General features: G+C 38.4%; 1 protein-coding gene across 1 annotated transcript; it reads right to left on the bottom strand.

The window, feature by feature from the left end:
• Window positions 1–666: 666 nt before the first annotated feature.
• Window positions 667–17,643, bottom strand: inpp5ja (inositol polyphosphate-5-phosphatase Ja). Its single transcript, XM_079448416.1, has 13 exons — window positions 17,555–17,643; window positions 14,717–15,286; window positions 12,986–13,093; window positions 12,786–12,894; window positions 11,889–12,005; window positions 10,955–11,130; window positions 9,885–9,996; window positions 8,472–8,581; window positions 8,183–8,393; window positions 5,778–5,915; window positions 5,638–5,703; window positions 5,073–5,177; window positions 667–3,210 (listed from the first exon to the last, which is right to left on the bottom strand). Exons 2-13 carry the CDS (start codon window positions 15,280–15,282, stop codon window positions 2,746–2,748), a joined length of 2,283 nt encoding a protein of 760 aa, XP_079304542.1. The 5' UTR covers window positions 15,283–15,286; window positions 17,555–17,643; the 3' UTR covers window positions 667–2,745.
• Between the last annotated feature and the right edge of the window lie 204 nt (window positions 17,644–17,847).

Raw genomic sequence — 17,847 nt, 5'->3', positions numbered from 1 at the left:
ACACAATACTCATAGTTTGTTATAACACAGACAAACAAAGGCCTTTTTTTAAATCCAAATGAAGTATGTCTCAGATTGATTTTAAGTTTAAAAAAGGTTTTATTTGTTACCATTAATGCATTAGCTAACATGATAAAAATATAGTTTTTTAGTTTAGTTGACAATACAATCATTCATGTTTTTTCACTTTGCATTAACTAATGTTAACAGTTACCAATTTGTCTTATGAAGTCAGACCGAAAAAGACAAACCATCAGACTATATCACTCTATGAAATTTTCCTGAAAATAAAAAATGTAGGACCTTTGAGTTCATTGAGCTGTGTGTTTATTTAGACGTACTACTGTATTGTGCAATGGAAGGTGAAGTTTACTCACACCTGCTGAGGTTTTGTATAAACAACTCTTCTGTACACGTGTAGCTGCACGGTGAAAAGGGGAATGTTTCCACATTATCTTCAATTGCACAATTCTGTACGGAACATATCAGACACATAACAATATATTACCAAACTCAATAGCTACACCTCCCTCTTCCTTTTTGACTTCCATAAGGATAATGCAGCTTTACATAACAGGTTTTGTTGCCTCTGGGTGTGTAACGTTTCCAGTCTCATTCCAAACGATTCAATAAGAGCTCAAAGAAACTAAAAGTCAATATATGTTTAAATTCAAGTTTATTTTGCGCTGTCCACACACACCACACACAACCTTCACTCAGCTGACACGAAACGCCACAAGTGACCAGAGCTCCTCTGATTGGTTGATATCGTTCAGCTGCTTCTGTCAAAGGTGTTCTCCTGACAGATACTGCAGCAAAGCATGGTGGGTATTAATGGGTAACCTAAAACCTGAGATGGTGCGGTGGTCTTACAGGGCGTGACACGCCTCTGCAATACATGTGCTCGTAGAATGACATCGCAACAACAGTAGCGACAGGCTGATTTTATCGACATCACCTGGAGAACCGGTCCGATTGGCTGATAATTGTCATTCCATTTGTTGATTTGAAATGTTGCTATCAACAAAACTGTCTACAGCTTTGTCAATACATAGTGCACGTTTTGTGTTTCAAATATTTGTTGTGAGTTTTGAATGCATGTTATGTAAAATAAATGTTTGTTTAAATTGGTCGCTAAATTATAAGTTAATCATAAAATATTTTATAAACTGACTATTCTGATTGGCTGAAATTGCTGGTATTTTAATTTGAAAATTAATTTGAGGGGGACGGAGTTTCACCTCAAAATTTGGATAATTCACTTTTTTAAACCATGAAATTGCCTCCAAACATACAAGTAGTGCTCTTTTTGCACTGACGGTTTAAAATGTCAAACATGCCTCCAGCTAGAATGTCAGCCATTTCAACCACTGGGTGTGTCACTTTTTACCTTAATAAAAACAGCTAGCACGACTTCACAAGTGCTAAACCTGATGATCCATAATGATTCAGCATGATTTGAGAATTTTCAAAAGATTATCTTGTGAGTTTATGAACAAACAAATCTGACCTGTTGTGCGGAGGTAAGTGAGTGGCCACAAACTGCTATTAGTGGCAAACAAATGGTGCAGAATAAATATTTTACATGTCAATAAATCAACTTTTTGACAACTGGAAACAGCACCCCATTGTATGCATTGCTTTGCAGACCCCCAAATAAAAGCATATAATCTTAAACTTGGAATTTTAATAAAACCAAAAGAAAAATTGGGTTATGCAATGCTGTAACATCAATACTTTTGGTAGGTGGTCTTATTTTTTTGATTGATTGCACAATTTATGAATTTGACATTTTGATTTTGAATTTCTATATTTCATGTGTGTGTTTTACCATATAGCTGTTGTCACAATTTTCTGAATTCAGAAAGTCACAAAGAGCTGATATAAACAAGACAAGTATATAAACAATAGACGGGGAAAGTTGAAATGAGCGATTTGCATTACAGTGGCATTGAAATAACTGAACATTTTCCAATTTCTAGGCTAGATTTTGAATGACTCATTTTCACTGTGGTCTGACTTTGTTGGACCCTACTTTGTATTGACGTTTTATCGATGTCCTCTAGATATGATATGTGACCTAGTGTGTGGAAACCAGGCTAAAGTCTCAAAATCTATTTATGAGATAATGAGCATCAAAGTTTGAGTTCAACTATTAATTTCACTATGATATCAATCACTGACGTGACCTTACTATCAAGTGTCTTTTTTACACAAGGTTCTTTACCTTATGTAGGTTGTTTAGTTAAAAAAACAGCAAATCACAAAAAATACTTTAGCTTGGTTTTCACAGACTGGGTTACATATTGACATATCGGCCATGTGCGAGTTGACAGTAAAGGCAGAGACGAATGCTGACATCACTGTTTGCTTTTATACTACGGTAAGAGGACAGTATTACCTCAGGTTAGGTTATCCTTCTCTATGAGGCTGTTAAGATGGAATGTAATGTGTACAGTTGTACAGATACAAATGACAAACAGAAAAACAAAGAGCAAAACAGGAAAGGGCAGCTAAATCTCCATTGCCGACGCAGCGAAACATGGAAACGTCTGTGATGAAACGAGGCATGAAAAGACATGACAAACTATTGCTGAGCCTCTGATTATGTGTATGATGTGAAGATCTTTGCACATAGAAATGAACGTCATTCGATTTCTTTAAGACAGTGGCGTAACGATAAGCTAGCTAAAGTCTAGCTAAATGCTAAAGTCTATAAATAAATAAAAGTGGATACTGGCTTGGTCATAGAGACGCATCCCCCATTTTGCCTATCTGCGCAAGCCCGTGTTCTCCTAATATGGCTGCTATTAGGGCTTCCGGTGCGCTGACTCCTCTTCCAGGGGACATGGGGCTTCGCGGACTAAGGGGGCTTAGCGACGGTGAGGTCAGTGTGTCTGGAGAAACCAGGCGCTCTTTTTTGGCATTGGCTGTGGGACGGGGGGAGGACCTCTGCACGTGGCTGTCGCGGGGGCGCGTGCAAAGGCTGAGGGATTGCAGGGAGGGTAGAGGTGAGGTGGAAAGCGCAGGTACGGCGGGGCTGCGGCTGCGCTTCTGGTGGTGCCGCTTGCAGGGATGATTTCCAGGACTGGGGCTCCGAGAGATGGGGGCCAACAGGACCAGCGTGCTGTCATCCTCAGAGCTGACGTCAGTACTGTCCGAGCGTGAGCGACACACCAGCTCAAGGGGCGTGGACATGGGCAGCTGCACCTGTAAGAAATAACAGACAGAGTTGTGGAGTAAAAATCTTGTAAACTGTCAAGAACATGTCGAGGTCACACTTCTGCCCAAAACCAAAAGAAATTCAATTATTACTTATTTACTTATTGATATTTTACAGGATAATTAAGATTTTACCATTTTTACATTATTTGTTACTGTTAAATATTTTTAAATTTATAGAACTTAATATGGCAAAAAAAACCCTGTTAAATTACAAGAAAAACATACCATTTCATGTAAAAAATGTCTTTACACTATTTGTCCTGTTCATTTCATTTACACCCTAAATTCGCTATATGTTTATGCAAGAATAAGGGTATAAATTGTTTTTTCGTCCAATATAATTCTTCCTTTTTATTAATATAAATAAACTTTAAAAGGGGGTTGTTTTAAATATGACATTCTAATTCACAGCGTAATTGCCAGTGTTAAAAAATCTAGAATTAACACCCACAGTCTATATATAATCCACACTCTTTAAGTTTTTTTAGATTTTTTTAAGACTGGTGATTTTGCTGTGTGGGTAATGACAATCTAAAAGGAAACACAGCTAGGATAATAAATAAAATAAATAAAATAGAAATAAATATAATAAAATGATTATAATATAAAACTAGAATCAAAAGTTAAATTAAGTAAAAATTCAGCAATACACAGAACTGGGGTAAGGGCTAGAAAGTCAAAAGAATCAGTCTAAAATAGTTTAATAAGATAAACTAGTTTTAAAGATATTATTATGTGTAAAATATCATGGTTATTGTCAACATCTGTATACTGTGACACCCCTAATTTATACAGTATTTATTTAAATGTATATTATTAGAAATCTACTTATTGTTGCTCTTTTAATGTAGTAAATAATTCAGTTTTAAACGTGAGAAGAAATGTGACACCCTATGTTGCATGTTGCAGTAGTGCCGCCATCTTGGGAGGATAATACCCCACTGCGATTGTTTCTTTGAGAAATCGAAAGTGAAAGAACCAGGGGCTTTTCCTGAACGACTCTGCTCAATGCTATTGCAGTTTTTAACACAGCAAGACCGACCGACCTACCATCATATGTCATATTTCCTATTTAAACAAGAAAAACACTGCATTGAACGCACTACCAGGGATCCTCCCAAGATGGCAACATTTAACTCTGTGTGACGTCGATTAACAAGCTCTGTGGAAGGGATGGATGTGTCCTCACTTTACCAGGTGAACACCACGTGAGCAAACCAGAGCGCGCCCCCGTGAGAGGCAAAACATTCAGCAAAATGCCTGCTTACAATATCAGGAAATGCAATTTCGTGCAACATTTTAGTGTCCAGGAACACCTGATTCCTTTGTAAGTCATAGGGAAGTCGTAAGGATCACGTCGAGTCCAGCTGCTTGTCATTTTAGCAAATAGTTACGTACCAGGTTCTTTGTTTTTGTTATTTTGGTTTTACCACTCAGGGGAACGTGTCCTTGCGCTCAAGGGGGGCGTGTTCACCATATACTATATACTATAACACAAGGTAAACCAGAGTGGCAAAGCTCCTGGTGAATGTTTTTTGCATATCTACCGTCTTTTGTTACACATGCTCTAGTGAGTTCTTAAAATAGTGCAGTTTCAATTGCATTTCCTAATTCCACTTTGTGTTTGGAATTCACTCGATGCAATTGACTGTTTATTGTCTGTGGAAGTCCACCCTCAAACACAAATAATGGCTCCAAATCACAACGTACAATGTTTACAGGGCCAATGCCAGGGTGGACTGACTGAGCATCATGCCCGTGTCTCTGACCTACTATGTGGTTCATGCAAACCAGCTAATATTTGCATTAGTAGTGAATCGAAATTTGTCTGCGGGTAAAGTATGAACCTGAAATGGCTCGGTCACTCCTGCGAAGCCGTTCATGTTGCTACTGTAGTATCCCAAAATGTATTCGCCCGGGTCTCTGGGCAAATCCTCTTCAGAGAATGTAACCTGAAGGTCATAAAAAAACGTTTAGGCTAGAAGTGAAAGTACATCAAGACGCTAGACAAACTTTGTTGTGGGCAGGACAAAGCAAAGCCTGAGAGTTTAAGTAACCTTGAAGTTTGTATAGGCCTTATGTAAGATCTATAATACACAGATAAATGCGGATCAAATAGTTATTTGCCAATGTTTTGTTAGACTTTGTTAGCATTAATATGGTTTACTGATTTCCAAATCTCAAAGATTTCAGTCTAAAATAACCCATTGCACAGAAATAGAGTTAAACGTCAGGGTCTAGTTGCTCATATTGGATCTCTAAGAAACATCTTACTAATGTTGAGGTCACATGTGGGGATGGTGTCACATGTCACATGCCTTTTACTGCCAAGATCATGTGTAAAGCAATGTAAATCGCTTTAGCATTTACCAAATACAAAAAAAAGTAATTTACTTGATGTTTATGACCTACCTGAGTGGAATGCTCAGATTTGGCCCATACATACGCAGCATAATCCTTGTGATGCTTAAATCCCACCTAAAAACGGCATTATGAAGAATGTAAAACATTTACGGGTTGTTTAAAATGTGTGAGTGCCTTTTGACCGTTACCTTGTACAGTGCCACCCAGTCCCACGAGCTCCTCTGAAACCCTGAAGCTACTGTGATTTTGACTGTCGCATCAGAGAATTTGGTCCATTCCTTCTCCACTTCCAGCGTTACTAATGGCAGGTTTACCTTAAAGGGGAACTAAAGAAGGTGCAGAAAAGTTGAAAAGCAGAGAGTTGTTATTTGGCATTTTAATTACATGTCGCTAACATTAACTTAGACATAAGAAATACCTAGACTGTTCGTTGGTTGCTGTATCATGCGTCAACCGTGCCGCCATATTAGGAGTGGCAACGTTCAACTACAAACACATGCAAGTGAATGGCGATGCTGCGTTTTTTTCTGGATAAAACACAATTTCTCAACCTATTTCAATACCTAATTCAATAGGAAAAAGTGAAATGATGAGTCTCATTGTGAACGTTATGCTATATCACGCTATTTATTATGTATGATTGTATAATGTGAATAACTGTTTTATTGAATCCATCAGGGACAACTTTTATCCTTAAAATTGTCTTTTTTTGGAGTGTATTTTAAGGAGCTCCAGCTTCTGACCTGGTAAAGCTGAAGTGATGACAGGAAAAGCTATTCCCCCAATGAAAAACTAGATTCTTTTCAGATGTAATGTAAATGTAATAATATTTCATTGGATGTTTTGTTTGATCTGTACCATCTTGTCTGTGTTATTAATATGTGTTATATGTAATATATTTTCATTTATTTAGCTGTTGTTTCTCTTCCATAGTCATAACACATCCCCCAACATGTTCGATTCAGTGTATTTCCAAGAAAAACAGGCACAATGTGTAACAAATTGTCAATGACAACGATTCATTTAACTCGTTCTAAATATTGTCATTTTAATTATCTAGAGACATGATGCATTTGTGCTACACCATGTTATGTCCTCAACCATGTTAAGAACGTTATTGTGCCCGTTAACTTGCATTTGTTAACATACTGTGCTTGGCACAACCAAAATGGCGGCGCCGTTGACGTATCGCAGCAGCAAACCAAAGCAGCCAATGCGCGGTCTATGAATATTTAAGGGTACATATTTAAGCAAACCTAATGTCAAGTTTAAAACATATGTAGATCACTCTACAAAATTGTTTTATCTTGGAAAATACCCACACTGTCATGATTCCGCCATCATGTCATGTTTATTCTTGGTCTTGCAGCGGAGTCATGGCATAGCCTTAGGTTTTGTGTGAGAAAGACATGGCTTTGTTTTGATTCTGACTTGCCATGTGCTTTCTCGTGTCTCGTCAGTGTTTCCCGCCCTTCTGTCTCGTTAACCTTCCCTGAGTGTTTCAGTACCCACACCTGCCCATTGTTATCTCCTTTGTTAGTCTCCCTATAAAATGCCCTCTTGTCTATTGTCTTGTTGCTCGTTCGTTATACTTGTATGCTGTACATGTTCCTGTACTTGTTTCCTGTCATGGTCTTGCAGATTATATGTTTGTTTCCAAGTTCTTTGTTTTAAGTTCTAGTTGTTTATGTTTGCCCCCCTTGTGGGAAGTATTTGTTCTCAGTTTTTTGTAGTTAGTCTAGGTAGTGTTTTCCCCCATCGAGGGTGTTTTTGTTCTTGTTTATTAATGTCTGTCTGTTAAACCCCTTCACCAACGCTGCCTGCAATTGGGTTCTTCATCCACACTCACGACACACACAGACTAACATTGAACAAAGGGCCCAAACATACATTGTAATAGAATATCACAGATATTCTCAAATTCTTTCATAATTTATTCACCCTCATGTTATTCCAAACCCCTTTGACTTTCTTTCAGCTGCAAAACACAACCGAAGATATTTTGAAGAGTATTGGTAACCAGACAACAGTGGGCTTCATTGACTTCCATTGTATGGACACAACACCACTGAGACATAAGGGTAAACAAATGATGATAGAATTTTTATCTGTGGGTGAACTATCACTTATGGGAATCCTCTTTTGGCATTTGCGAGTAAAACCTACAGCAGTACGCATAGAGAACATTTAAGCAACCTAGAAACATCCCCACTAAACAACTAAATACTGTTGCAACCAACTCAAACCGTCCTTGCATTGTAATGAAATCTAGAAGCAATTTTAGGCATCACCAACATACACATTAAAAAATTTAAATACCCATTTATGAGGCTGAAAACGTTGCAAAAAACAATAAATGAAAAAAAGTAGAATGTCACAAATGTATCATGTACTTTTTCAATTGCACGTGTGGCTCATGTACACGGCCACAGCATTTGCAAGTACAGCTTTTTCTTTTATCTCCGTTGAGTGTCAACGATCTTTTGAATGTCAAAGTGTCAAGCTAATAAATCCACACAAGACTGTACGCCTAAAATACAAGCAGGTCGGCTCACAGGCTATCCGGTGTCTTTCCCGTCACTTTTAGACTCACATGCAATGAGAAGAGGGCGGACACAGGCTTGTGGTCACTAATAGTAAAACCCATGTGACTCCGGTAGAACTGCTGGGACACTCTAGTGGCTCCGCCCAGCCACGAGGTGAGACCCCGCTGCAGAGCGGCATTATGGGACGGCACGGGGGACCCCGTCCTGCGCAGACGCCACAGGATGCGATCGGTCCATGCGGGCTTCCTCTTTTTTGTGCTAAAAAAAGACCAGAAGGAAAATCAAGCAAGTCATAAAGGGACGTGTACTATGCTTATCTGAGATACACTCGCACACCTCGTGTCATAAGTGTGCGTTCCCACGTCAAACTTGTACGTCGGTGGGAAATTCAGGGGCCCTTCCATGAATCCCTCCAGGACGGACTCGCTTTTTTTTGCCTTGTTGAGCTGCGGCAGACAAAACACAACAACAATGTGCGTTTGTGTTATCTTGGTAACAGCATCCCATATCTAGCAGACACAGCAGTATATGGTGTGCACATGCAGTTCTTGAAGCAAGCTAGAGTTTAATGGATGTGGTGACACATCGCCGTCTAGTGGTAGAACATGGAAAAATACAACTCTGGAAAAATGACTTCAGTTTTGTACCCTCAGGAGCAAGGTTATTTTAGTTTACCGAAATGAAAACCTTGAAAACGTCTCTGTTCATTGAAATCTTATAAAATATTGATCTAAATATTATGGGAAAAACTTAACTGAAGGAAAAATTGTAATGTTGCCTCAAAAATGTATTGAAATAAGTGTTAAAATTGTAATAATAAAAAACCAAAACTAAAATAAAACTAAAGATAAAAAATTATAATAATAAAAGCTAATTTAAAATATTACCAAAACTAAATTTAGCTAGAATGAAAACTATAATAACTCTGCCCAGGAGTGACATAAATTCACGTATTCAAGACTGTTGTGGAAAAATACTGTCATATGAAATAGACAAAAACAAAAATAACCATTTTACTTAAAAACACAAACATAATTATAATATAAATAGTTAGCTATAATTTATTTGAATATTTGAAAAAATATTATTTTGGAGGGTTCTTTTATTTTTTGTGTATTGCCACGCAAGTACTAAAAGCAAAAATGCCTAAAATCTCCTGTTATTTTAAATAAAAACAAGTAGATATGTATATTAGATTATGCAATTTAACATTTAAATTCGCATTTACTCATTTACCTACAGACCCATTATTTAGCCTGTATGGTGGCTACATTTATACTAAATCTGTAATCCTGTGTGCTGCGGTACTCTTTGTAAGTGACTAACTTTTGTAAACAAGTGTTTTGTTCTCATTTAATAAACTTTAATTTCCTTTTTACATGTAATTATTACTCAATTTAAAATATTAGTGAAATAGCTAAATCTCACCAACCAAGGTTACCAAACTTTGGTAACAGGATTGAAATGATTTCAAGCATCATACAGTATACATTTTTTATAATATAATTGTTAGGCCTGAAGTGAAAATAATATTTTGGTTAAACCCCTAACTTGGGGTTGGAATAAAACATTAGATTGTGAGTATCTGGTGTGTGATTAGAATGAAAGTCTCATCTTATCACATCAAACATAAACATTACCTTGAGAGTTATCAATGTTCCCCTGCAATCGCATGATCTTATGCTATTAGTTTCCTGTCTGATAGTCTAATAGTCCCCCACGCAACCTGTGAGCTAAACTGTATCTTACCTGATCTTTCTCCCACAGCAGAGGCAGTTTGTCATTCTCAATGGCACTTTTCACAACGTGAATATCATACCCTTCGATTCTGAAGTTCAGATCACCAAACCAGAACACCACACTGTGAACAATACAACAGTTTTACCACAGTGAACCCAGTTCAGTTACATAAAAACTCACTCAGATTCAAACTTTTGTCCGCCTTACTCCATTACAAAATTGGAACACACACACACACACACACACACACACTAAAAATGCAATACACACACACACACACACTTACTAAAAATGCAATACACAAAGACGTTTTACAGAATGTTTTTTTCATGCAGCAAAGCATGTTAAAACCAGGTAATGTTGACCTAAAAGGTGATAAAAGATAGGCAGATTAAAAATATTCATATGGAAGTTTGAAGGTCCTTTTTTGTGGCTTGATAGCTTCTAGTTTCTATATAGCCGTGAAAAGAATTAAGTGACCAATCCAAATAATGCATTTCTAGATGTATTGTGATATTTCCAGTCCAGTGTTAGTTACATTACAACACAATCAAACCTCAGGAGTGACACAAAGTCAATTTGAAAGACTGACAACATGACAAGACACATGTAACTGTAACAAAAATCAACGGTGTCACGTGAAAAATCCTTTTAAACTGTTCCTAAATACGAACATTACTGTTGTGTTGTTTTAAAAGTGAATATGAACTTTTCTTTTCTTAGGTCTGAAAAATCTTTTCTGTTTTAACCTGTTTCTCCACTTTTCATTTTCTGCAAATACATTCAAATAGAAAAAATATGTTTTTTACATGAAAATTAGGAGATTCTTGATAATAGTTCACAGAATGAAAACAAATAATTATTTAGCCTTAACCACATAAACTAAAAAAAATCAAATTCAGAAAAACTTGAAATGGTTTCATTATATGTATCTTAAATTCTGCTAAATGATAGTGAATAATTATTCCGGTTTAGAAACACAGAGAAGGGTAACAAAATGACAAAATAAGTTTTGGGGTAAACTATTCCTATTATTCAATAAATACATTAAAAAAGTAAGTCTACTACGCATTACTCACTCGTGGTCCAGCACGCCCACGGCGGCTCCGCCCTCAAACTGCTGCTGTTGAAGGATGCTTTCAAAATCCTCCATCCGCTGCTCCAGGTTCCGCATGTGAGCCGGCAGGTGGCAGTTGAGGAAGCACACGGGGTGTCCGAAAACCATCATACGTGCGCTCACGCCCCCTTTATTCCCCTGAGACAAAAACGAAGAGGCAGAGATAATGGAAATCTATTAAAAATACATCAGTTCTCTTATTCTCACACTCTGTAAGTGTTGTTTTCCATCAGCAAAACAATAATTATTCTTTATGTCACAATAATTTAGGTGTGAAAAATTGCCATGAATTGAACCGATAACAGCTTTGAAAAGGAGCTAAACAAAGGAACAGCTCACGCAAAATTCTGTCATTATCGACTGGCGCTCCCGTTGTTTCATATTCAGCGTGTGGATGTTAATGCACCATTGTGTCTGTTATGGTGTTTTTCGCAGCTTGACAGACGTGGTAACTATGAGCTGTCCTTGAATTGGTCGTTTAGGGTGAGTAAATGATCAGTTTGGGGTGAACTACTCCTTAAACACGTTGCTTTGGTTGTACTGCTCAGTGAATGATGAAATGAGCTGTGCAGGGACACGCTTGTTAATTAGCGGCGCTGGTGTTGAGTTCCCACGGGATGTGCTCTCTCTATCTGGGTAATGCACTGGGGAGAGCGGAGAGCTGCTGCGGCTGTGTGTGTGTGTGAGCATTTGATCAAACAGACACGAACCTGCTGTGTGTGTGTGTGTGTTTGTGTTGAAGACAGATCAGAAACAGAGCGGCTGTGTGCCCTACTGTATCCAGCTCAGAGGAGGATGCAGTGCAATCCTGGAGCGATGCTCACAATAACAAATGCGTGCACATACGCTCCTCTAATGTTTGTAAATGGAGTCATTTACTCCTTTTTTGGACTCACCCAGTAGCCTCCAAGGCCGGTGCGTGTGCTCTGGGTTTGTATCCCCCTGAGAAAAGGAAGGTGGCAGAATTTGGAAAACACTAGCAGGAAAACACCCTGCATCCTCTGAGACGCCACCTTTAAAAGATTAAAACACTTCATCACATTTGTGTCTTTTGTAACGTTATGCTGCATAAAACCTGGGTCATTTAAGGGATAGTACAACATTCTGTCATTATTTATTCACCCTTTTCTCATTACAAAACTGTATGACTTTCTTTCTACCACAGAACATAAAAGAAGACATTTTGACGAATGTTGTTGCATTTATTTTTGTTTGCTTACAATAGAAGTGAATGGGTGTCGGTGCTGTTCAGTTCTTCAAAATATCTTCTTTTGTGTTCTGCTGGAAATTTTGTTTATTTCTGGGTGAACTATCCCTTTAATGTTAAGATGATATTAACTGTAGCCTGTGCTATGTGTGACGTAATACTGATATAATTAACAAGACTTTATTAACATTTTATTTTACTGTATTTACTAAATGTAATACTTTTTTAAATCAATTTAATGCAACATATCTTAAAAAATTGTAATGTTTTTTACATGCAAAGGCTATGATGGGATGAGACAAACTGACTTAAAAGGATAGTACACCCAAACATTTAAATTCTGTAATCATTTGTTCACCCTTGTATTGTTTAAAACCTGTATATGACATGTAAAATGCAAGAGAAGATATTTTGAGAAATGTCTCAGTGGTTTTGTGTCCATACAGTAAAAGTCAATAGGGACCAATGTTGTTTGGTTTCCAACATTCTTCAAAATATCTTCTTTTAGAAAAGAAAGTAACACAGATGAGGGTGAATAAATGATGGACTATACCTCTAAATACGATAATCTTGGTTTTATACTGACCAGCACATATCCGAATCGACTGAGCGTGTCCATGCAGAGTTCACTCCACTGGTCTGTGAAGAGAGCGTCTTTGAGTCGTTTGTTTATCATGGAGTTGACTTCCTGTAGTCTGCAGCGAGATACACAAGCGGTGATAATGAAGGACCAAAGAATGGTAGATGTAGCCACAAGACGCTATAAATAATTTCAGACATTCTCACCCAACAACAAACATATCCGTGCTCCTGTTTTCAATTCCAGGGCTGAACAAGGAAGTGATGTCATCAGGTGGCATAGCAGACCCTACATTCCATGTGACGATGTGCACCCTAAAAGAGATACAGTGTGCAAAATTTTCTAATAAATTGTAATGAAAATGTTTTAATCCAACCCCTTTCAAAGAGTTTCTATAATGTAATATGAAGCAGAAGTATGTCATTTTGTTCTAATACATTCTCATGATTCATATGCAGAGACAAGTGAGCCATCTGTAAGTCGATTTTTCCTTAAATGTGTTCACGCCTCTCAACCAGCCAGACAATGTGATGACTCCAATGACGTAAGCGAGTCTACCGTTTGGTTTGTCCAATTCCTTACAAAAAGGATGTTAATTCAAGTGTGCCATAAGTATACTTCTTTTAAATGAAAACTCATTCTGAAAGATTCTAAAAATTACATTTAAGAATACTTCACAGAAAAGTATACTAGGACTACTTTTACTGTACTTAAAGTACAGTTAAAGGTACATTTTAGGTATAAAACTATCACAAAATAATAACTAGTTATGTACTCCAAGTTAACTTTTGTTACATTATAGTATACTTAAAGGTAAAAACTAAAGCGAGTGCCAAACAGTATTAACATAGTAAACTAACAAGTATACAACGAATATACTTGTACACAGGGGATCATTTAAAAGTTAAAAATATCACAGTTAAATTCTAATCCATTCATGGCAAATATCCCTGGCAGGCCTCTAGTCAACAGGTTCTCAACCTTTTTGACTCCAAGGCCCCCCATTGTATTCGACAATATATGAAGGCCCCCTCCCACTCACAAAAACTCCCAATTTATACCCAATAAAATATTTCAGAGCTTGACATTAACTGAAAAAACGTTTGTTCATTGTTAAAATGAACAAATCTTGTTTTTTCTTTGTCATTTTGTCTTGAGGGTCCCTTGGAGGTCAGCTAGGACCCCCTTATGTGCTACACCCCCCTGGTTGCGAACCACTGCTCTGGAATACACATTAGACCAGTTTAGTACAATATAAATTAGTAAAAGTCACTGGCCTAAAATAACCCTCTGGAAATTATTATTAATTATTAAAAGACCAGCTTTAGGTCTGTTTTCCAATGCATTTATAATTTACAACCATTTAAGTAAGAATTGTGCATTTTCGACGTACTAAAATAAAAGTGTAGTATACACATTTTTTTGTAAAGGATGGCTGACCGTCAATATTTTTGCTGTTTTCTTTCAGACATTACACACTTTGTAAACAGACCATTATATTTTAGAGCGATTTCACAATCCATTTTCCTTGTTAGATTTAAGAACAATTATACACATCAAAATGTTAACTGTTGCATCTAATGGCCTCCAAAACACACAGGAGTGCTTTTAGCTCCCTAATAAGATCACACGTACAGCGAGTAAACATTACACATCATCAGCGGTCTGTCGCGGCTGGCTAAAGGATACACATTTGATTCTCTGGGGTGCAGCTAAACGCTCCTGTGTCCATTCTGTCATCCGGCTCTGAGAGAGATATTATGTTAATTTAAGAGAACACAAAATCTCAGTCTGCTTTTGAGATCCGTAAACTGACAAACTCCTTCCCCCGGTCGAGGGTATTCAAGCAAAGAGGGCAGATTTCCTTAATGACGAGTGATGACCGAAGGTGTCATATCATATATCAATTGGACGAGGCATATAATAGGACGACTCACCTGAAATCCCCTTCCTCGCCGCTGGTGTTGGGTATCTGCGTTTCTGGGCTTTGGGTCGGTTGAGGACTGGGGGTAGGTGAAGGATTTGGGCTAGGTCTGGTGACGAAATTATCGTGTGTGTTGACACGGATGGGCTGTACCGGAGGGCTCGGGAGTGTCGGGGGGATGGATGGTGGGTTGAGGTGAAGTTGGGTGGGGGGGCTGAGCTGTGGGTTAAGCGGAAATGGTGACTCTGTTAAGATGCCAGTAGCTTTAACCTGCAATGAAGGCTCAGGTGGCCTGGAGACTTTGATGGCTGATTTGTTTGGTAGTGCCGTCGGCCTGGGACGACTGATGCTGATGGAATTTACAGAGGCCTGTGAGCTTAAGGGCGATTTTACTCTCTCTTTATTATTTGGAATTGACTGCAATGCCTGAGCATGTCCAGCTGCCGGAGGGTTTCCAGTCATGTCCATCTGACAGTGTGAAGAAGTGACTTTGCAAAGGTTTCCGTTTAGCGTTTCACCCAGTACTCCATTGGGTTTCTCTGGCATTGGGCAGCTGTTAATGGGCTGCATTGGATCCATTAACCTGCATGATAGGGGGACACATTTTACATTTATGCATTTAGCAGCACAAAGCGATGTAAGTGGATTACAATATTTCAATTGAGCTACGAGTTGAAATATTTCTCAGTGGTAGTCATCGTTCTGTCACATTCCTTTAATAAATAAAGACTGAAGCATTAAGGACATTATGAGTGACTAGACAAGAAAGTAGATGCTTTAAATACAGTAAGACGAGAATCTTGAGTCTATTTGTCCTTCACACTCCTCTATCTTCTACCACGGCCAAAGACTGTTGCAGTCTGCAGTGGACAAGTAAGTGTGTGTACCTCTGGGTAACAGCCAGGGCTGAATGTCCCCAAAATCATAGCTGTCCCGGTCGCCCGCTGGGATGTCACTGCTTCATATGAATGAACTAAACAATGTAAAACTACGTAGCAAAGATCAATCCTCTACATACTCGTCTCTCCGTCCTGATCTACTTTCCTGTTGCTTGGCAACAACTTTAATTGCCACAACCTACCCATTCCAAACATTTCAATTCTTTTGACTATTCCGAAATATTTCCGGCATTCTGTTTCAGAGGAAAGCGATCGATAGGGCGATAATGGCAGTCACAAAGTATTAGCGATGTGCCTCTGTGTCTCCATTTGTTGCAGACTAATAGCTCAGAGCTTCTACATAGGTATCCTGGGACAGATCTTTGGTGAAAGAGACAGAATGCAGTTTAAAGTAATGATTTAAAGTTAAACACAGACCATAGACACTGTGTTGATGCTGAAAGCAATGCAAAGGGTTACATTTATATTCAATAGCCCATTTTAAATGAATTCAAACAGTCAGCACTGAGCGGCTAATGCATTCATGGGTGATATGTCATAATGGAAATCATAATTCAAAGGTGATATGCAAAACAATAGCAAATATATGAAATATGAGTAACACTTTCAGAATTGAAATTATAACAAGTCCTTTATAATATAGATTATTATCTTAAGTGCATCAATCAAACATTTATGGCCCTTATTAGCTACACAGATTACGCACGGTATACTGTAATATCATTTGTCGAGGTTATTAATGAAAGTAATATGGTGTTTAAGAGCCAATTAGAGCACATCTGTGCCCAGACAGAAGCGCACACAGTATTTAGCGCGCTACGATAGGATGGCATAGTGAAAACAGGTCATCATTAAAAATTTAGGATGATGTCAAATTACAACAATGGCTCCGTAAGGACGAGTGCCTATTCACAAAAACAATGTAGGAAAAACAGGCTACGAATCTTTAACCAACATCAAGATACTCACATAAATTAAGTTTATTATGCAAAGAGACCGGGGTTAGTTGTCACATGGTGAAAGGGTTTAGGTTATGTTATGCTTCAAAAATGATTTTCTCTAGAAATGTGTAATGTTAAATACATAATGTCTCCCGATTGTGATATTTTGTGTGTGTTTTCCTGTTACTGATTAATTTCGCAGTAACCATTACCCCATGCTTGGGCCATTTTGTCACAAGAAGGTCAGCATGTGATTCAAATGCACGTGTTATGCATATACAGACACTGCCTGTCAAAACAAACGTTATCTTAAATCCTGCAGCCCTATTGCTTATAATATCGAAACATGGGTTCAATCCCGTTGTTTAAAATGAAAGCATCATTACATTTCATTCAAATAATCAGTAATGGATTATTCATTCGTTTTAATAGCACGGTAGCATCCCTACTGTCAAACTTGTATTCTTACAAACGACTAATTTAAAGCGGAGTTGCCCGTCCAAACATGTAGTCTACTGTATTCATGCATCCGCTGACCGACCCTTCAAAAGACGAACGGTGATTATTTGCCGCAAGGGTCAACTGTGCATCCGGACGTCACATCAAAATCCCAGACACTATAATAACCTTTATTCTCACCAGCGCCGCGCGCAGTAGCCTAAACCGCGTTCACGAGCAAGGTCACATCTGCGCGCGTCAATTAAGACTTGTATGCGTATGAATTAATCTACCGTTTGATAATGACCGATGAGGACATCTGACACATCGACTGTAGCACGAAACAACAACTCTGAGTGAATAAACAGGCACACGAACGTGTTAGAAGTTGTTTTGTCATCCGATATTTGTTTATACGCTGCGGTCTCCGGGGTGAAGGGTGTCGCGCGCATCTATTGCGTGTACGGTAGGAAACGTAATAATGTCGAAATAAATATATGTGCATCCCTGAATCCTCTACCGTTTTAAAATCACGCGTGTAGCCTTGTTTTTAAGCATATTTAGCATCCTTACCTGCCCTGTGTCTCCGGTGGAGGACCGGTGCGAGTGTGAATGTGTGACCGGTGGAGACGCTCACATCGTCGCGCGCGCGCACGCACAATTTGACTGGCGTTGTAGTGATGGATACGACCGTCCCGAGTTCACGCGAGTTAAGCGAGGGATCCGAACGTGTGACATTTGACGCTGATCGACGTCATTCGACTATAAACGACGCAATCCGTCATGAAACGACGTGCGCGGAATTGAAATGCACAGCTGTGTTCGTTTTTGACTTAAAATATAGTTCCTTTGCATGACGCACTTTT

This window comes from Barbatula barbatula, assembly GCF_947034865.1.
Source record: "Barbatula barbatula genome assembly, chromosome: 24".
Lineage (NCBI taxonomy): Eukaryota > Metazoa > Chordata > Actinopteri > Cypriniformes > Nemacheilidae > Barbatula > Barbatula barbatula.
This window is presented reverse-complemented; position numbering and strand designations above follow the sequence as displayed.

Bases quoted from the DNA above. Each gene is read 5' to 3' on its own strand.
- inpp5ja (XM_079448416.1), bottom strand. From the start codon at position 15,282: ATGGATCCAATGCAGCCCATTAACAGCTGCCCAATGCCAGAGAAACCC. The intron at 12,895-12,985 runs GTGAGAATGTCT...ATCTCGCTGCAG, and splicing joins ACGGATATGTTTGTTGTTGG to ACTACAGGAAGTCAACTCCA. The intron at 5,178-5,637 runs GTAGGTCATAAA...TATGACCTTCAG, and splicing joins AATCTGAGCATTCCACTCAG to GTTACATTCTCTGAAGAGGA.